The 21,921-nt window shown below is 39.5% G+C and overlaps 2 protein-coding genes across 3 annotated transcripts in view; one reads left to right on the forward strand and one right to left on the reverse strand.

Moving 5' to 3' along the window:
- Positions 1–7,476, forward strand: LOC139764877 (uncharacterized). 2 transcript variants are annotated; one of them, XM_071691922.1, is made up of 2 exons: positions 1–71; positions 2,554–7,476. In XM_071691922.1, exon 2 carries the CDS (start codon positions 3,244–3,246, stop codon positions 5,185–5,187), a length of 1,944 nt encoding a protein of 647 aa, XP_071548023.1. In that variant the 5' UTR covers positions 1–71; positions 2,554–3,243; the 3' UTR covers positions 5,188–7,476. The 2 variants fall into 2 exon arrangements, with proteins under 2 accessions (XP_071548023.1, XP_071548022.1); XM_071691921.1 differs by lacking the exon at positions 1–71 and adding an exon at positions 90–436.
- Positions 6,341–21,921, reverse strand: part of LOC139764878 (uncharacterized) — a 24,524-nt gene continuing 8,943 nt past the window's right edge. Inside the window, exon 3 of the mRNA XM_071691923.1 lies at positions 6,341–10,799. Coding sequence (XP_071548024.1) covers positions 10,340–10,799 — 460 coding nt within the window. The 3' untranslated portion in view covers positions 6,341–10,339. The remainder of the gene's footprint in view (positions 10,800–21,921) is intronic.

Consider the following 21,921-nt stretch of genomic DNA (forward strand, 5'->3'; position numbering starts at 1 on the left):
GGCAACACTGGGCCACAACTTTCCTTTTAATTATGTATGAAAAGCAGCAGTTTCGATGTAGGCACCACCAGGTAATTAACAGGCAACCCCGCAGCCCATACAATGTTCGAGGGTAATCTGCCTCCTGTCCTAAACAAGAATTAAACCACATTAAGCGAGAGAGAGAAACTTTCTCTAATAATATGTATGAGAAGCGTCCATGGCAACCACTCCATCATCTCGACGGTCGAGGTGGAGTTGGAAATATTTGGGGGTTCATATCTGTCATCGGGAAGGGACCAAGACGGGAGAAAAGTGACACTTGACTGTGATTTACACCAAAATAGGCTGACCAGAAGATAAGATACACCAGCTGGGTATATACCAAATGGGATATCTTGTTCACATCTCCTCAGCAGGAACCAGTCCCCCACCACCTCTTTACTGGAACAAAAAAGTATGCATGATATTTGTGATCAAAACATGTTATTTTATGATGTTGTACTTGATGTTCTCTCTGACATTACCCACTGTAATTGTCTCCCCATGAGTACGACAGATGAACCGTAGGGTCAAACCGTTTTGCTCTAGGGTTGAACCATCATGGTCCAAAGGGTCAAAACTAATATAACAAAATTATTATGAAATGATATTTGTTTCTTCAGACTTTACTGAGCATTTGATAGTTTCTTTAGATTTTACTAAACATGTATTTCCAGCTGGTTTATGCTGCTGTCAATGCAAGGTTGTGTGGTACTGACTTACCACAGTATTGAAGGCCTGTCGTAAAATAATTAATTGATTGATTTTCTTCTCTCTGTGATAAAAGGAAATGTATGAAGAGGTGCAGGATGTGAAAGTTGGTGTTCTAGGCTTATATGATCTGATATAGAGTACATGAAGATCTTTCATGAAAGATATAAAACTGAAAAGATATTTTTATAAAGATGCAGCCCTTCTGTGGTTATAGTAAAGAGGATGTAGCCTATGTTTGGATATTGATTTTCTACATTTTGACAATTTAAAAACGTTTTCCTTTTGTTAACTGGTATAATTTTGACGTGCATTACATGACATTGTATGATTATTCACATTGGCTTGTGCATGGTTTATTTATTTCGAAGGTGTAAAAGGATGTGTTTCTATGAGAGTAACTCCAAAAAAAGTAATTATAAAAGTAGAGTATGAAGAAAGTAAGGCTGCAGAAAAATCCATGAAAAGTCAGTGAAGACTAAAGTAAGACAAAGTCATTACAGGGTGTGTGTTTAACACTCGGATGGTGGGATGTTGGTGAGAAATTATGAAGCTTGTTGAAGATGGAGGGATTGTTTTTGGAAAACTTTAAAAAGAAATTATGTCAAAAACCCTACCCTTTTTCCAACACATGAAGTTGAGGATATTAATTTTGTATAGTTATTTCACACTAAAGATGCATCCTTGTATTTCGTTCATCCTATGTAAATGAGAATAAACTTCAGAGAAAATTTAGTTGATGCAAGTTTTTAGGGAGATGAAATTATAGAGGTGAAACCATATCATTTGGTACAAGAGTACTTAGGGTTACACAGAAAATTGTATAGCCAAAGGATGAGTGGGCTAAAACATTAATATATTTGTTTTATCAAGCAAGATGGAATGAATTCTCAAATTACATAGAAAATAAAACTTCTTAGAATACTTAAAAAGTTTATGTTGGGATTTTTAAGTGAAAGAAATGGAATCCATTGTAGGTAAGTTACTAGAAGCAATAATGTCAATGCATCAGACCTCTGTGGCTTACAAAGCCTAAGGAGTGTGATGTGGGAATGTATCAATCCTGTTTCATATCATACAAGTACACGTAGTGTATGCAGGATGTAACGTTGTCACAGTGGCATCCATCAGTCTCTTTGTAGACTCATTCTTGTAGGTATAATAAGTCAAGAATAACATTGCTAACCTCTGTGGTGTGATGGACAGATTAGAATATAGGGCATGCAGTAATGTTAGTTTGCATAGTAGTTAGAATTTATGATTTCAGATGGTATAAATCAGGAGTGCTGAAAGATGGGATGTTCAAATTTTTATTGTATACATATTATAGTATCAAAAGTTTGTATTTTTTTATACTGAATTTAACTCATGGCAGGAAATTAGGCAATACAATTATCTTCTGTACTGAAATGAAGTAGGCCTGTGTCATGTGGGAGAGCATCAAGAACATTAGGGTTATGTATTGTGGGTGTCCATTTAGGGTATGTGTGTGAGTATGTTAGAGCTGTGTAATGGGAGTGCATCATAGATGTTTGATGTGCAAATATATCAGGGGCATGTATTGTGATAATGCTTGAGGACTTTGTAATCTGTAGTTTTTATTGGATAGGTCATTGAAATATGCCTAATACTTCAGTTTCCAGTTGTCAGATGCATGAAATAACTTGACTTTGATTAAATTGGGTGAGATTACACTTTTGATTATATCTTAACACAAGTAGATTAGTAAAGGCAGTTGACACTCATAGTTGCTTATATTCATGCTTATATGATACATAAAAGTATAGAAAGATGCAAGTTTAATTTCATATGTTGTTCCAGATACAGAAGTGATGTACTTGACAGAAACAGGAGCACAAACAGCTAATGTCCAGTTGTCAAGAGCTGGATATGTTATGAAATATTAACCCTCCAGACAAGACTGAGGACATTCCTCATCTATCTTCTCTAGAATAAGCTTCATCCTTTCTCCTGGGCACAACTTACAAGATTTAAGATTAGTTTTCCTTAGTAGATCAGGAGAGGCTGTTCCTTAGAGTACTTGCTCAGTGGTTTAGCTTTCCCAGGAAGAGAACTTGAAATCTTTCATAATTTATTTATGATAATAGTATCATTAGACACATTTCTTTGTATATTTAGAGGGTAAAGAAGAGATATTTACATGGAAGTATTGTGCATGAATTAGAATTGAATAACTACGTGTTTTTCCATTTGTAAACAGTTGATTGTGCTTCTACCTGGAGTACAGTACTTGATTGACTTGTGAGTATTGTAGGTGACAGCTGATAATATTGAGTTGCATTTGATGCATTCATGGGCAGAATTGCACAGTCACAAGTAATTCATAGATTATAAAAGACTGAGTGTGAGTATGAAAGACTATTCACATAAAAGAATTATTTCAGATGTAAGTTTATTTATGCAGGTAAAGAAAGGAAATTGAAAGTGAGAAACTATAAATTCAGTGGGACACTTTTGTAATACACAAGCTTATTCACAAAGGGGGAAAGAATGTATGAATGTGAGTATACAGAAAGTTTTGCAGGGAATATTGATGACCTGAAAAGTCATGTTAATATTCATATAGGTGAAGAGTTCAAGTGTGAAGCATGTGGAAAACTGTTCTTTGAAAAGAGCCACCTTAACAGTCATAAGCTTGTTCACTTAGGTGAGAAAAAGTTTGAATATGAAGAATGTGATAAATTGTTCATTGGAAATGGCATACTTGACAATCATGATCTGATTAACTCAGGTGAACAGAAGTTTGAACTTAAGGAATGTGGAAAACTGTTTACACAGAACAGCCATCTTAACAGTCATGAGCTCATTCTTTCTGATTTAAAGAGGTTTAAATGTGAAGAATGTGGAAAACTCTTCAATCATAGGAGCAATCTTAACAGACACAAGTTTATTCATTCAAGTGAGACAAAATTTGAATGTGAGGAATGTGGGAAAGTCTTCACTCAAAAGTACTGCTTCAATAGGCATAAACTTATTCATTTGGATGAGAAAAAGTTTGAATGTGGAGAATGTCGGAAACTGTTCACTCGGAAGTGCCAGCTTAATAGGCATAAGCTTACCCATTCAGGTGAGAAAAAGTTTGAATGTGAGGAATGTGGGAAACTGTTTACTGAAAAGAGCCACCTGAACAGGCATAAACTCATTCACTCTGGTGAGAAAAATTTTGAATGTGATGAATGTATGAAAATGTTTGCTCATAATAGCCACCTCAAGAGGCATAAGCTTATTCACTTAGGAGAGAAAAAGTTTGAGTGTGAGGAATGTGGGAAATTCTTCCTGGAGAAGTGCCAACTTAACAGACATAAACTTGTTCACTCGGGTGAAAAGTTTGAATGTGAAGAATGTGGAAAACTTTTCACTCATAAAGGAAACCTTAAGAGCCATAAGCTTATTCACTTGGGTGAGAAATTCGAATGCGAGGAATGTGGAAAACTGTTCTTTCATAAAGGTAACCTCAACAGGCATAAGCTTCTCCACTTGGGTAACAAAAAGTTTAAATATGAGGAATCTGGGAATCTGCTTCCTTGGGGGAACCCCCTTGAACATCAGATTTTACACTCAAGAGAAAGAAAGTTTCAGTGTGAAGAATGTGGAAAACTATTCAGTCACAGGACCAACCTTTACAGACATAAAATTATTCATTCAGGTGAGAAAAAGTTTGAATGTGAGGAATGTGGAAGAATGTTTTATAGGAAGAGCCACCTTCACAAGCATAAGTTAATTCACTCGGGTGAGAAAAAATTTGAGTGTGAGGAATGTGGGAAACTATTGGCTCAAAAAGGAAACCTTACCAGCCATATGCTTATTCATACTGGTGAAAAAAAGTTTGAATGTGAAGTATGTGGGAAATTATTTACTAAAAAGGGTCACCTTAGCAGGCATACACTCATTCACACAGGTGAAAAACGGTTTGAATGTGAAGAATGTGGGAAACATTTCATGCAAAAGGACATCCTTAACACACATAAGCTTATTCATACAGGTGAAAAAAAGTTTGAATGTGCAGAATGTGGCAAATTATTTTCTTTGAAGAGTTACCTTAATAGACATAAGCTGATTCACATGGGTATGAAAAGCTTTGAATGTGAGGAGTGTGGGAAATTGTTCAATATGAAGAGAAGTCTTAATATTCATGAACTCATTCACACAGGTAGGAGGAAGTATGAGTGTGAAGATTGTGGAAAAAGATTCATTAGAAAGAATGATCTAAGAACTCATATTAATATTCACATTGGTGAGAAAAAGTTTGAGTGTGTTGAGTGTGGGAAGAGATTCTTAAGGCGAATTGGCCTGAAAACCCATATGAATATTCATGCTGGTGAGAAAATGTTTCTTTGTGAGGAATGTGGGAAACTGTTCACACATATTACAAGCCTTAACAAACATAAACTTACTCATACTGGAGAAGAAAAATTTGAATATGGGAGTATTTGAAAAAAAGAGTTGACCGTCCTTTAATAAGATCATTTTGTAGAAATGCAGAGGGGAGCTATGAAGTTGTACGAAAATGTAAGTAGACTCAAAGAAAGTTTTTGACAGCTCTCTTTGAACCAAAGCAAATTTATACTGCCGAAGGTTTCAGTTTATGTGCTTCTGGAAACATCCATAACTGTCATAAAGAACAGCTATACCATTATCTTGCCCCACAATGAATCCTTGAGGGAGATTTCCAGCCTCACAGTGTTGGTTGCATATTATTTAGATAACTAAACAGGCTGGTGAAGCTCTTCTCTGCTGACATCATTATCTACTTGTACAGTTTACTCCAGGTATCATTACCTAATGTGGCCCTTGGACAAGAAAAATATACAGATATGAGGTGAAAGCAAGGCAAAGCCAGTAATAGCAAAAGAGCACTAAATGCACTGTCAGACTAGAATGCATACATTTACCTCAAGCTAAATAGAACATTCATGCATTAAGATATATTAAAAAGGAAGCAGTTGAACTATGCAAGGTTCCCCCTGTCTTAATAGGAAAAAACACTGGTGATTGAGGAGACCCTGGGAATGTAAAGACTGTTTCAGGAAATAGGAATCCACATGAGCATGAGGATTTGCATGTATCATAAGAATATCTTTTGATGCCTGACTCTTGGGAAATGGCAGAACATTAACCTTAAGACTGGAAGCTTGAAAGTTTGAATATTACCTAAAATGAAACTGAACTATACAAGAAATTTTTATGCCAGAGATGTAGGAAACTGTGTAATATGAAAAAAAGTTGACTAAGGTGCGCATTACGTATACAGAGTTGAGATGTGAGGCAAGCAGTAATCTTTCTGTAATTTCATGCTCAGAAGATAGAATCCATACTTTCAAGTACAAATTGAGACCTGTATGAAACCCCTCAGTAGCTGTGTGATCCAAGATTTTTCTTTCAAGCTAGAGACACTCCAAAGATTCCAATGAATTTTTTGATATCTAATCCAGTTCAATAACTATCGAGTCTACAAGAGGCTCCAGGCCGAAAGTTTTGGCTTTCTTGGGTCTTGCTGCTGGGAGACAGGATCTGAGTATTGAAAACCATGTTCTGGTACAAGCTGGATCTGACTGTTGAAAGCCAGGAGTTGATTAAAAAGCATAGAAATATGAATAATTTTCATTTGATATAGATGTTACAAATTTTAAAGTTTGAAGTCTCAGAGTAACATTGCTATAACTAAATTTCTCTTTACAAAAGGTGAAAAGTCTGATATTGCTATGAATTTTGTAAAATTTTAAGTTTTTGAAACTGAGTTTCACACATCTTTAAGCCAGGTGAAGGATTTTGGAGCAGTGTAGGTAAATTTGCACTGCCATTTATAGATAATTCAAAGTCCAAATGAGTTGTATCTTTATGGCTGGTCTTCCACATTTTGGTGAATTCAGATAAAGAAACATCAGTGGAATGAAGGGTTGACTGTGTTATTGATCTATGAATATTCCTTTTTCCTTATAATGAGAAATTAACCATCATGCACAATTCATATATCCATACCTTCATGTGTTGAACCTTATGCATCCATACGTTCTTAAGTTGAACCCCATAAATCAGTAGCTTCATATCTTGAACCTTATGTATCTATATCATTTTAAGTTAAACTTTGTATATCCATACATTTGTTTGTTGAAGTTACACATCCATACCTCCTTGAATTGAACCTTATATAATTTGCACTTTCCTTCCCTTCATCTCTTTTTTTACATAATGTCTGTGATCTTTTGTGTATAATTATGTTGACTAGATATTTACTTTTTTGTTATTTACATTATTGGTTCATCACTGTTGCTATAACAATTGTAACATCATTGAATACCATGTTTTCCAAAGATACAGCCATGTGACATCATAATTACATGGGAATATATGACATGTAATTTTTTTCCATATTCATAATGGTGTGTAATTTGCAGTACATGTAACACAGGAAAATACAGTTGTCCTTTTCTGAGACCTTTCACAAAATTATTTAATTAGATTTGAATGTGTAGTTATTTGAGATGAATAACTGTTTGCATATGAATACTATATGTTACTGTGCTTGTGTGTAATAATTACTTGAATTCACTTTAAGGTTGAACTAGGAAATGTATGGTAACTCACCATTTCACCTGTCTGCTTGGGATCATTTACTCTCCGGATAAGGACAGCCACAAGTTTGTAAATAAACTAGATTCTAAGAGAGTTTTGTTGTAATAGAAGTTTAAAGTTAAAATTTTCATGATTAAAGCATCTACTTCCTTCTTAGTTTTGTATAACAGTCTTCTGTACCATGGGCCTCTTCTTTAGGTCATCATGCTATAGCTCGGGTATTTTGGGTATTTCTTGTTTTACATGAATTCACTTAATACACTCATACCTCTCTAATCTGCCTGTGTGCAAAAATGAACACACAAGGACTTAGAAAGAAATATAACCCAAATTTCTCTACATGTTGCAGACCTCATGGAACAAAGAAATTAGCATAGGCAAAACCATTAACCAAATCACTGAAAGGTTAGGTTAGGTTAGGTTAGGTTAGGTTAGGTTAGGTTAGGTTAGGTTACTCCTTCCTCAACACAATGACCTGCAAAACCCAACGGTGTTGCATAATAAGGGAAATTCATGCATTGTGCATTAATCTAGCCCCTACATCGCTCTTCCAATACCCTCTGCACCAACCCAGCCCCCACTTTGCTCTTCCCACTTTTGCACCAACCCAGCACCAGCATTGCCCTTGCCAAAGAGCATACATAGTCATGAAATGACTCAAAAATGAGCCACAAATCAACCATGCCCTTGAACAGAAAAACCATGAGAAAGTCCACCCAACCTTCACTCCCAATGACACATGTAATATAATTAAAACCTTAAAAAAGCTCTCATAGAACAAGTACTGACAGCATATGAAAATTCCTTATAAAACTCTTTAGCCCAAATGCACTCAAAGCACTTACAGCCTTCTTCAATCACTCCTGGCTACAGAACAAAGTCCCCAACATCTGGAAGCTTGCCAACATATGATATCCACAAACATCTTGTCTGCGTCCCCATAAATTTTCAAAGGCCATGCCACACTTACATTTTAGTACTTTGTCACTTCTCCTTTGGCCTTGATTATCATCTGCAGACATTTGAGTATGAAACTGACAAGGTTAATGAAGTACTTTAGTGTTTCAGGTCCAGTGGGTCTTGATCTCGTGAATGAGGTGAGGGAATAGAGTTGTGGCTGTAGTTAGCCACCTGATCGTGCATTCTGAGTGCATCTAGAAGTCTAATGTGTACCCACATTTTCTTGCCTCCAGGCAAGAATTCAGGTTTACTCCTCTATAGAAATATAAGAGCCAGTCATCTTAAAGCACAGGTGAAAGAACTACAGTTCCTAGAGTCAAAATTCCCAAAATGAAGTGGCAGCCAGAAAGAGTACAGAAAAAATGTCCTTCCCTCAAGATAGCCTGAAGTACACAGAGGCAGGATTTTGGTGCTCTCACTGTTAGAAACACAACTCTCTGCATTCAGATGTATGATGATTTCACATGAGAGTATTATATGCTTTTTACCCACAATAAACCTAAACCTTGGATATTCCTTGAAAATTTATTGGGTAAGGATGGCAGACAGTGTCTTTTGTGGACACTGTAGTACCAATATGAAACCCTCTAAACCACTCAGCTCTCCCTCCTACTGCTCTGCATCATGTCTCTCATTTTTCAGACTTGGAAAAACTAATCCATAACATGATCAAGCTGAGTATCCCACTATAACTCTAGTTGCTCCATTGCCATACAACATACAGAACCTTACACATCATACAGTAAAAAAAGAAAAAACATTTAAAATGTTTTGTATGCATCACGTTTCATTTGAATAGCAAATTCTATACAGATGCTTCGTGACTTACGATGGGGTTGCATTCCGATAAACCCATTGTAAGTTGAAAATACATTTGATATGTACATTTAATTCTGTACACCTAACCTACTGAACATCATAGCTAAGCCTAGCCTACCTTAAAAGTTCTCAGAACACTTACATTAGCTTACAGTGGGACAAATCATCTAACACAATGCCTATTTTGTAATAAAGTGTTGAATATCACACCATTGTAAAGTAAAAAATTGTACCAGTGTAAGTAGAGGAGCATCTGTACTTGCTTATGGTGGGAATATTTTATGTCCGGCAGGATGATAGTCTTAAAAGTCAGATGACATGATGTGCCACCTCGTTAATCCCATGGTACTGAGAATGGAGGGATGCAGCTTTTGCTCATTGTCATGGTAGTTATTCCTAATTTCGATATTACTGTTCCAGATGATGTTCTCCTCAACCTGTAACCAACCACATGTCCAGAGAAATTAACCCAAGAAGAAAAGATTATTAATGAATGTGTTACTGATACTTTCAAGGAAGCTACGAATGTAAAGAGTGTAAATTCATAAGCATGTTAGGGGGTTGTAAGAGGATGTAGGGTGGCCTGTTAGGTGTGGTGAAGCTTGCCAAAGGATATAGTGTGGGTTGTTTGGTGTGTTGAGGCTTGTTAGAGGATGCAGTGTGACGTGTTAGATGTGGTGAGGCTCATCAAGGGATATGGTGTAGCATGTTTTGTGTGGTAAGGTTTGTTAGAGGATGCGGATGTGGTGTGGCATGATATGTGTAGTGAGGCTTATCAGACGACATGGTGAAGTTTGTTAGAGGATGTGGTGTGGCTTGTTACTGGATGTTCTGAGGTTTATCAAAAGACATGATGGAATGTATGAGAGATTGCAATGAAGCTAATTATATTTTGTGGTAAGACCTGTTAAAATGTGTGTTGGGGTGTAAAGGGTATACTGGTACTTCTTAGAGGATATGTTGGGGCTTTTTGAGGGTGTGACTCAAAATATATTGTAATGATGAAGAGCAATATGAGATATGTGGAATATGAGAGAAAAAAGTCCATCCCTGAGGTGGAAGGATAGACTGAAGGAATATGAGGGTGAGAGTTAAAGAAAAGTTTATACACAGTATGGAAGGATTGAATTTGTAAAATTTGTGACTTCTGAAAATTGTATGCAACATATTTGAGTAGTAATCATTGATGCTAATAGATTGTTTGCTTATATTAACTTCAACAACATCTACACAATTAATTGACAGTGCCATGTTCAACCATATCATTAAACAAGGCAAGAAAGCGAGATTTAAAATCTGGTTTAAGCTTAAATTTGTCCCTTCCTTTTGCATAACACTCCTCCATACGCTCTGGTAAATCTCCTTCTTTAAGATTACTCAAATCAAGAATCTCATGATCCTCTGCCAGAATGATATTTAATGACATGACTCCCAACATTAATCCATAGTCTTGCTTGTCCTTGTACTCTTGATGAAGCTCCTGTAGGGTGAATGGTAATGTTGCCTCGCCTGCCTCCATAACTTTGCTGAAGGCATTGTAGTAGGTGGCTAGGAAATTTCCTATGTTAGCTTTTCTGATGTCACCATGCAGACTCGTATATAAAAGATGTGCAAGATCATTGGCTAGTGAGGAAAGACGACACATCTGGAGATCCACCAGCATCACCTCAGTGGGGTCACCCTCGGCATTGTACCTAGAAATATATATGAATGAAGTATATTTCTCTGATACTCGATAGCATTTCTACGTAAATATGCTGTTTTTGGTAACCCTTGTACAAAATTGTAATGTAATTATATTAGCCAAGTATTTTTTGGGGTCAGTGATGCTAACTCATAATCTTGTCAGCCAGTGTGTTGCTGTGGTACTCATGATGAAACTTTGTGTTGGTAATTCATGCTCTTATGAGTCAGTGTGTTGCTTTGGTCTTCATGATGGAGTATTGTGAGTTTCTTAGAGTGGCTTTCAGCCTTGCTTAGGATTTTAGAGATTAGTTTCCCTGTGTAGCAAACTCTGATAGAAGGCCATTTCATTTTAATTACAATATTATTCTTATCGTGAAAATGCTATCAGAGTAAAGACCTGATCCTCGGTGAAGATGTCTGTACACCTGACTAATCTCTGTAAAGTGCTGTCTTTCAATCCATGTAATATGTTAAGTATATTTGTATGTGAATGTGGAAACTTGTCGTTCTTCCCATCCATCATACCTTCTAGCAGATGTTAGCTTTTCTGATGTCACCATGCAGACTCATATTTAAAAGGTATGCAAGGTCATTATATATTCATTTATTTATTATACTTGATCACTGTTTACCACATGAGGTAGTGCCAGGAAAGAGATGAAGAAAGACCCATCCTCTCATATACACACATATGTACATACATGCATATACACGTACATATACATTAATTTATTTATGTATTACACTTGATCGCTGTTTCCCGCATCAGTGAGGTGGCACCAGGAAACAGAGGAAGAATGGCCCATCCACTCATATACACATATATATCCATAAACGCCCATACACGTACATATACATTCACATACATATACATGTACATATACAGACATATACATTATACATTATACATAAGTGGGGTGCCTAAATGTGTGTGGATGTAACCAAGATGTGAAGACCCTTACTGGAAAAACAATCACTCTTGAAGTAGAACCTTCAGACACAATTGAAAATGTGAAGGAAAATAGTGAAATTGGAGAAAAGTGTGGCTTAGACATTGAAGCTTGTTGGTACAGTGGTTGAATTGATGAGAACTGCTATTGACGTTTGTGTAAATAAATTATACATTTCCTTTTTTCCATAGCCAGAGGTTGAACCATTATGTGACATTCATTTTTTTCATTCATTTCAAGCTAGAAGTTTCAGTTTTCTAAATTGTTTCTTACATTTTTCATATGTATATATGTATGTGTGTGGGTGTGTATATGTGCGTATGTATGTGTATGTGTGTGTATGTGTATATGTATATATATGTATAATATCCCTGGGGATAGGGGTGAAAGAATACTTCCCACGTATTCCTCGCGTGTCGTAGAAAGCGACTAGAGGGGACGGGAGCGGGGGGCCAGAAATCCTCCCCTCCTTGTATTAACTTTCTAAAATGGGAAACAGAAGAAGGAGTCACGCGGGGAGTGCTCATCCTCCTTGAAGGCTCAGAGTGGGGTGCCTAAATGTGTGTGGATGTAACCAAGATGTGAAAAAAGGAGAGATAGGTAGTATGTTTGAGGAAAGGAACCTGGATGTTTTGGCTCTGAGTGAAACGAAGCTCAAGGGTAAAGGGGAAGAGTGGTTTGGGAATGTCTGGGGAGTAAAGTCAGGGGTTAGTGAGAGGACAAGAGCAAGGGAAGGAGTAGCAATACTCCTGAAACAGGAGTTGTGGGAGTATGTGATAGAGTGTAAGAAAGTAAATTCTCGATTAATATGGGTAAAACTGAAAGTTGATGGAGAGAGGTGGGTGATTATTGGTGCATATGCACCTGGGCATGAGAAGAAAGATCAAGAGAGGCAAGTGTTTTGGGAGCAGCTGAATGAGTGTGTTGGTGGTTTTGATGCACGAGACCGGGTTATAGTGATGGGTGATTTGAATGCAAAGGTGAGTAATGTGGCAGTTGAGGGAATAATTGGTATACATGGGGTGTTCAGTGTTGTAAATGGAAATGGTGAAGAGCTTGTAGATTTATGTGCTGAAAAAGGACTGATGATTGGGAATACCTGGTTTAAAAAGCGAGATATACATAAGTATACTTATGTAAGTAGGAGAGATGGCCAGAGAGCGTTATTGGATTACGTGTTAATTGACAGGCGTGCGAAAGAGAGACTTTTGGATGTTAATGTGCTGAGAGGTGCAACTGGAGGGATGTCTGATCATTATCTTGTGGAGGCTAAGGTGAAGATTTGTATGGGTTTTCAGAAAAGAAGAGTGAATGTTGGGGTGAAGAGGGTGGTGAGAGTGAGTGAGCTTGAGAAGGAGACCTGTGTGAGGAAGTACCAGGAGAGACTGAGTACAGAATGGAAAAAGGTGAGAACAATGGAAGTAAGGGGAGTGGGGGAGGAATGGGATGTATTTAGGGAATCAGTGATGGATTGCGCAAAGGATGCTTGTGGCATGAGAAGAGTGGGAGGTGGGTTGATTAGAAAGGGTAGTGAGTGGTGGGATGAAGAAGTAAGAGTGTTAGTGAAAGAGAAGAGAGAGGCATTTGGACGATTTTTGCAGGGAAAAAATGCAAATGAGTGGGAGATGTATAAAAGAAAGAGACAGGAGGTCAAGAGAAAGGTGCAAGAGGTGAAAAAGAGGGCGGATGAGAGTTGGGGTGAGAGAGTATCATTAAATTTTAGGGAGAATAAAAAGATGTTCTGGAAGGAGGTAAATAAAGTGCGTAAGACAAGGGAGCAAATGGGAACTTCAGTGAAGGGCGCAAATGGGGAGGTGATAACAAGTAGTGGTGATGTGAGAAGGAGATGGAGTGAGTATTTTGAAGATTTGTTGAATGTGTTTGATGATAGAGTGGCAGATATAGGGTGTTTTGGTCGAGATGGTGTGCAAAGTGAGAGGGTTGGGGAAAATGATTTGGTAAACAGAGAAGAGGTAGTGAAAGCTTTGCGGAAGATGAAAGCCGGCAAGGCAGCAGGTTTGGATGGTATTGCAGTGGAATTTATTAAAAAAGGGGGTGACTGTATTGTTGACTGGTTGGTAAGGTTATTTAATGTATGTATGACTCATGGTGAGGTGCCTGAGGATTGGCGGAATGCGTGCATAGTGCCATTGTACAAAGGCAAAGGGGATAAGAGTGAGTGCTCAAATTACAGAGGTATAAGTTTGTTGAGTATTCCTGGTAAATTATATGGGAGGGTATTGATTGAGAGGGTGAAGGCATGTACAGAGCATCAGATTGGGGAAGAGCAGTGTGGTTTCAGAAGTGGTAGAGGATGTGTGGATCAGGTGTTTGCTTTGAAGAATGTATGTGAGAAATACTTAGAAAAGCAAATGGATTTGTATGTAGCATTTATGGATCTGGAGAAGGCATATGATAGAGTTGATAGAGATGCTCTGTGGAAGGTATTAAGAATATATGGTGTGGGAGGCAAGTTGTTAGAAGCAGTGAAAAGTTTTTATCGAGGATGTAAGGCATGTGTACGTGTAGGAAGAGAGGAAAGTGATTGGTTCTCAGTGAATGTAGGTTTGCGGCAGGGGTGTGTGATGTCTCCATGGTTGTTTAATTTGTTTATGGATGGGGTTGTTAGGGAGGTAAATGCAAGAGTTTTGGAAAGAGGGGCAAGTATGAAGTCTGTTGGGGATGAGAGAGCTTGGGAAGTGAGTCAGTTGTTGTTCGCTGATGATACAGCGCTGGTGGCTGATTCATGTGAGAAACTGCAGAAGCTGGTGACTGAGTTTGGTAAAGTGTGTGGAAGAAGAAAGTTAAGAGTAAATGTGAATAAGAGCAAGGTTATTAGGTACAGTAGGGTTGAGGGTCAAGTCAATTGGGAGGTGAGTTTGAATGGAGAAAAACTGGAGGAAGTGAAGTGTTTTAGATATCTGGGAGTGGATCTGGCAGCGGATGGAACCATGGAAGCGGAAGTGGATCATAGGGTGGGGGAGGGGGCGAAAATTCTGGGGGCCTTGAAGAATGTGTGGAAGTCGAGAACATTATCTCAGAAAGCAAAAATGGGTATGTTTGAAGGAATAGTGGTTCCAACAATGTTGTATGGTTGCGAGGCGTGGGCTATGGATAGAGTTGTGCGCAGGAGGATGGATGTGCTGGAAATGAGATGTTTGAGGACAATGTGTGGTGTGAGGTGGTTTGATCGAGTGAGTAACGTGAGGGTAAGAGAGATGTGTGGAAATAAAAAGAGCGTGGTTGAGAGAGCAGAAGAGGGTGTTTTGAAGTGGTTTGGGCACATGGAGAGGATGAGTGAGGAAAGATTGACCAAGAGGATATATGTGTCGGAGGTGGAGGGAACGAGGAGAAGAGGGAGACCAAATTGGAGGTGGAAAGATGGAGTGAAAAAGATTTTGTGTGATCGGGGCCTGAACATGCAGGAGGGTGAAAGGAGGGCAAGGAATAGAGTGAATTGGAGCGATGTGGTATACCGGGGTTGACGTGCTGTCAGTGGATTGAATCAAGGCATGTGAGGCGTCTGGGGTGAACCATGGAAAGCTGTGTAGGTATGTTTATTTGCGTGTGTGGACGTATGTATATACATGTGTATGGGGGGGGGTTGGGCCATTTCTTTCGTCTGTTTCCTTGCGCTACCTCGCAAACGCGGGAGACAGCGACAAAGTATAAAAAATGAAATAAATACATAATACTTATGTGTATCTCTCTATTTAAACCAAGTATTCCCAATCACCAGTCTTTTTTCAGCACATGAATCCACAAGCTCTTCACTATTTCCATTCATAACACTGAATACCCCAAGTACACCAATTATACCCTCAACTGCCACATTACTCACCTCCCACAGCTCCTGATTCAGTAGTGCTACTCCTTCCTTAGCTCTTGTCCTCTCACCAACCCCTGACTTTACTCCCAAGACTTTTCCAAACCATTCTTCCCCTTTACCCTTGAGCTTCATTTCAACAATATTATATGGTATAAAGGCATGGGCTATAGATAGGGTTGTACGGAGGGGGGTGGATGTGTTGGAAATGAAATGTTTGAGGACAGTATGTGCTGTGAGGTGGTTTGATCGAGTAAATAATGAAAGGGTAAGAGAGATTGGTTGAAAAAGATTTTGAGCAATCGGGGCCTGAACATACAAGGAGGGTGAGAGGCGTGCAAGGAATAGAGTGAATTGGAACGATGTGGTATACCAAGGTTGATGTGCTATCAGTGGATTAAACCAGGTCATGTGAAGTGTCTGGGGTAAACCATGGAAAGTTTTGTTGGGTCTGGATGTGGAAAGGGAGCTGTGGTTTCTGTGTATTACACATGACAGCTAGAGAATGAGTGTGAACAAATGTGGCCTTTTGTTTTCTTTTCCTAGAGCTACCTTGTGCGTGCATGGGGGGGAGGGGGATGCCATTTCATGTGTAGTGGGGTGGCGGTGGGAGTGGATGAAGGTGGCAAGTATGAATATGTACAAGTGTATATGTGTGTATATATATGTTTTTTTTTTGTTTTTTTTTCCAAACTATTCGCCATTTCCCGCGTTAGCGAGGTAGCGTTAAGAACTGAGGACTGGGCCATTGAGGGAATATCCTCATGTGGCCCCCTTCTCTGTTCCTTCTTTTGGAAAATTAAAAAAAATTGAGAGGGGAGGATTTCCAGCCCCCCGCTCCCTCCCCTTTTAGTCGCCTTCTACGACACGCAGGGAATACGTGGGAAGTATTCTTTCTCCCCTATCCCCAGGGAAATGTATGTATATGTATATGTATATATATATGTATGTATATGAAAAAATGTATAGGTGTGTTGGCGTTTATATATATACATGTGTATGTAGTGGGTTGGGCCATTCTTTTGTCTGTTTCCTTGTGCTACCTCGCTAACATGGGAGACAGCGACAAAGTATGATTGAAAAAGAATAAAAAAATAGCTTATATATATATATGGGGAGGTGATAACAAGTATTGGTGATGTGAGAAGGAGATGGAGTGAGTATTTTGAAGGTTTGTTGAATGTGTTTGATGATAGAGTGGCAGATATAGGGTGTTTTGGTCGAGGTGGTGTGCAAATTGAGAGGGTTTGGGGAAAATGATTTGGTAAACAGAGAAGAGGTAGTAAAAGCTTTGCGGAAGATGAAAGCCGGCAAGGCAGCAGGTTTGGATGGTATTGCAGTGGAATTTATTAAAAAAGGGGGTGACTGTATTGTTGACTGGTTGGTAAGGTTATTTAATGTATGTATGACTCACGGCGAGGTGCCTGAGGATTGGCGGAATGCGTGCATAGTGCCATTGTACAAAGGCAAAGGGGATAAGAGTGAGTGCTCAAATTACAGAGGTATAAGTTTGTTGAGTATTCCTGGTAAATTATATGGGAGGGTATTGATTGAGAGGGTGAAGGCATGTACAGAGCATCAGATTGGGGAAGAGCAGTGTGGTTTCAGAAGTGGTAGAGGATGTGTGGATCAGATGTTTGCTTTGAAGAATGTATATGAGAAATACTTAGAAAAGCAAATGGATTTGTATGTAGCATTTATGGATCTGGAGAAGGCATATGATAGAGTTGATAGAGATGCTCTGTGGAAGGTATTAAGAATATATGGTGTGGGAGGCAAGTTGTTAGAAGCAGTGAAAAGTTTTTATCGAGGATGTAAGGCATGTGTACGTGTAGGAAGAGAGGAAAGTGATTGGTTCTCAGTGAATGTAGGTTTGCGGCAGGGGTGTATGATGTCTTCATGGTTGTTTAATTTGTTTATGGATGGGGTTGTTAGGGAGGTGAATGCAAGAGTTTTGGAAAGAGGGGCAAGTATGAAGTCTGTTGGGGATGAGAGAGCTTGGGAAGCGAGTCAGTTGTTGTTCGCTGATGATACAGCGCTGGTGGCTGATTCATGTGAGAAACTGCAGAAGCTGGTCACTGAGTTTGGTAAAGTGTGTGAAAGAAGAAAGTTAAGAGTAAATGTGAATAAGAGCAAGGTTATTAGGTACAGTAGGGTTGAGGGTCAAGTCAATTGGGAGGTGAGTTTGAATGGAGAAAAACTGGAGGAAGTGAAGTGTTTTAGATATCTGGGAGTGGATCTGGCAGCGGATGGAACCATGGAAGCGGAAGTGGATCATAGGGTGGGGGAGGGGGCGAAAATTCTGGGAGCCTTGAAGAATGTGTGGAAGTCGAGAACATTATCTCGGAAAGCAAAAATGGGTATGTTTGAAGGAATAGTGGTTCCAACAATGTTGTATGGTTGCGAGGCGTGGGCTATGGATAGAGTTGTGCGCAGGAGGATGGATGTGCTGGAAATGAGATGTTTGAGGACAATGTGTGGTGTGAGGTGGTTTGATCGAGTAAGTAACGTAAGGGTAAGAGAGATGTGTGGAAATAAAAAGAGCGTGGTTGAGAGAGCTGAAGAGGGTGTTTTGAAATGGTTTGGGCACATGGAGAGAATGAGTGAGGAAAGATTGACCAAGAGGATATATGTGTCGGAGGTGGAGGGAACGAGGAGAAGAGGGAGACCAAATTGGAGGTGGAAAGATGGAGTGAAAAAGATTTTGTGTGATTGGGGCCTGAACATGCAGGAGGGTGAAAGGAGGGCAAGGAATAGAGTGAATTGGAGCGATGTGGTATACCGGGGTTGACGTGCTGTCAGTGAATTGAATCGGGGCATGTGAAGCGTCTGGGGTAAACCATGGAAAGCTGTGTAGGTATGTATATTTGCGTGTGTGGATGTATATATATACATGTGTATGGGGGTGGGTTGGGCCATTTCTTTCGTCTGTTTCCTTGCGCTACCTCGCAAACGTGGGAGACAGCGACAAAGCAAAAAAAAAAAAAATATATATATATATATATATATATATATATATATATATATATATATATATATATATATATATATATATATATATTTTTTTGCTTTGTCAGTCTCCCGCGTTTGCGAAGTAGCGCAAGGAAACAGACGAAAGAAATGGCCCAACCCACCCCCATACACATGTATATACATACGTCCACACACGCAAATATACATACCTACACAGCTTTCCATGGTTTACCCCAGACGCTTCACATGCCCTGATTCAATCCACTGACAGCACGTCAACCCCGGTATACCACATCGATCCAATTCACTCTATTCCTTGCCCTCCTTTCATCCTCCTGCATGTTCAGGCCCCGATCACACAAAATCTTTTTCACTCCATCTTTCCACCTCCAATTTGGTCTCCCTCTTCTCCTCGTTCCCTCCACCTCCGACACATATATCCTCTTGGTCAATCTTTCCTCACTCATTCTCTCCATGTGCCCAAACCATTTCAAAACACCCTCTTCTGCTCTCTCAACCACGCTCTTTTTATTTCCACACATCTCTCTTACCCATACGTTACTTACTCGATCAAACCACCTCACACCACACATTGTCCTCAAACATCTCATTTCCAGCACATCCATCCTCCTGCGCACAACTCTATCCATAGCCCACGCCTCGCAACCATACAACATTGTTGGAACCACTATTCCTTCAAACATACCCATTTTTGCTTTCCGAGATAATGTTCTCGACTTCCACACATTCTTCAAGGCTCCCAGGATTTTCGCCCCCTCCCCCACCCTATGATCCACTTCCGCTTCCATGGTTCCATCCGCTGCCAGATCCACTTCCAGATATCTAAAACACTTTACTTCCTCCAGTTTTTCTCCATTCAAACTTACCTCCCAATTGACTTGACCCTCAACCCTACTGTACCTAATAACCTTGCTCTTATTCACATTTACTCTTAACTTTCTTCGTTCACACACTTTACCAAACACAGTCACCAGCTTCTGCAGTTTCTCACATGAATCAGCCACCAGCGCTGTATCATCAGCGAAGAACAACTTACTCACTTCCCAAGCTCTCTCATCCCCAACAGACTTCATACTTGCCCCTCTTTCGAAAACTCTTGCATTTACCTCCCTAACAACCCCATCCATAAACAAATTAAACAACCATGGAGACATCACACACCCCTGCCGCAAACCTACATTCACTGAGAACCAATCACTTTCCTCTCTTCCTACACGTACACATGCCTTACATCCTCGATAAAAACTTTTCACTGCTTCTAACAACTTGCCTCCCACACCATATATTCTTAATACCTTCCACAGAGCATCTCTATCAACTCTATCATATGCCTTCTCCAGATCCATAAATGCTACATACAAATCCATTTGCTTTTCTAAGTATTTCTCACATACATTCTTCAAAGCAAACACCTGATCCACACATCCTCTACCACTTCTGCAACCACACTGCTCCCCAATCTGATGCTCCGTACATGCCTTCACCCTCTCAATCAATACCCTCCCATATAATTTACCAGGAATACTCAACAAACTTATACCTCTGTAATTTGAGTGGGGGAGGAATGGGATGTATTTAGAGAATCAGTGATGGATTGCGCAAAAGATGCTTGTGGCATGAGAAGAGTGGGAGGTGGGTTGATTAGAAAGGGTAGTGAGTGGTGGGATGAAGAAGTAAGAGTATTAGTGAAAGAGAAGAGAGAGGCATTTGGACGATTTTTGCAGGGAAAAAATGCAATTGAGTGGGAGATGTATAAAAGAAAGAGACAGGAGGTCAAGAGAAAGGTGCAAGAGGTGAAAAAAAGGGCAAATGAGAGTTGGGGTGAGAGAGTATCATTAAATTTTAGGAAGAATAAAAAGATGTTCTGGAAGGAGGTAAATAAAGTGCGTAAGACAAGGGAGCAAATGGGAACTTCAGTGAAGGGTGCAAATGGGGAGGTGATAACAAGTAGTGGTGATGTGAGGAGATGGAGTGAGTATTTTGAAGGTTTGTTGAATGTGTTTGATGATAGAGTGGCAGATATAGGGTGTTTTGGTCGAGGTGGTGTGCAAAGTGAGAGGGTTAGGGAAAATGATTTGGTAAACAGAGAAGAGGTAGTGAAAGCTTTGCGGAAGATGAAAGCCGGCAAGGCAGCAGGTTTGGATGGTATTGCAGTGGAATTTATTAAAAAAGGGGGTGACTGTATTGTTGACTGGTTGGTAAGGTTATTTAATGTATGTATGACTCATGGTGAGGTGCCTGAGGATTGGCGGAATGCGTGCATAGTGCCATTGTACAAAGGCAAAGGGGATAAAGAGTGAGTGCTCAAATTACAGAGGTATAAGTTTGTTTAGTATTCCTGGTAAATTATATGGGAGGGTATTGATTGAGAGGGTGAAGGCATGTACAGAGCATCAGATTGGGGAAGAGCAGTGTGGTTTCAGAAGTGGTAGAGGATGTGTGGATCAGTTGTTTGCTTTGAAGAATGTATGTGAGAAATACTTAGAAAAGCAAATGGATTTGTATGTAGCATTTATGGATCTGGAGAAGGCATATGATAGAGTTGATAGAGATGCTCTGTGGAAGGTATTAAGAATATATGGTGTGGGAGGAAAGTTGTTAGAAGCAGTGAAAAGTTTTTATCGAGGAGGTAAGGCATGTGTACGTGTAGGAAGAGAGGAAAGTGATTGGTTCTCAGTGAATGTAGGTTTGCGGCAGGGGTGTGTGATGTCTCCATGGTTGCTTAATTTGTTTATGGATGGGGTTGTTAGGGAGGTGAATGCAAGAGTTTTGGAGAGAGGGGCAAGTATGAAGTCTGTTGGGGATGAGAGAGCTTGGGAAGTGAGTCAGTTGTTGTTCGCTGATGATACAGCGCTGGTGGCTGATTCATGTGAGAAACTGCAGAAGCTGGTGACTGAGTTTGGTAAAGTGTGTGGAAGAAGAAAGTTAAGAGTAAATGTGAATAAGAGCAAGGTTATTAGGTACAGTAGGGTTGAGGGTCAAGTCAATTGGGAGGTGAGTTTGAATGGAGAAAAACTGGAGGAAGTGAAGTGTTTTAGATATCTGGGAGTGGATCTGGCAGCAGATGGAACCATGGAAGCGGAAGTGGATCATAGGGTGGGGGAGGGGGCGAAAATTCTGGGGGCCTTGAAGAATGTGTGGAAGTCGAGAACATTATCTCGGAAAGCAAAAATGGGTATGTTTGAAGGAATAGTGGTTCCAACAATGTTGTATGGTTGCGAGGCGTGGGCTATGGATAGAGTAGTGCGCAGGAGGATGGATGTGCTGGAAATGAGATGTTTGAGGACAATGTGTGGTGTGAGGTGGTTTGATCGAGTGAGTAACGTAAGGGTAAGAGAGATGTGTGGAAATAAAAAGAGC

This window comes from Panulirus ornatus, chromosome 51, assembly GCF_036320965.1.
Source record: "Panulirus ornatus isolate Po-2019 chromosome 51, ASM3632096v1, whole genome shotgun sequence".
Classification (NCBI taxonomy): Eukaryota; Metazoa; Arthropoda; class Malacostraca; order Decapoda; family Palinuridae; genus Panulirus; species Panulirus ornatus.

Bases quoted from the DNA above. Each gene is read 5' to 3' on its own strand.
- LOC139764877 (XM_071691922.1), top strand. From the start codon at position 3,244: ATGTATGAATGTGAGTATACAGAAAGTTTTGCAGGGAATATTGATGAC.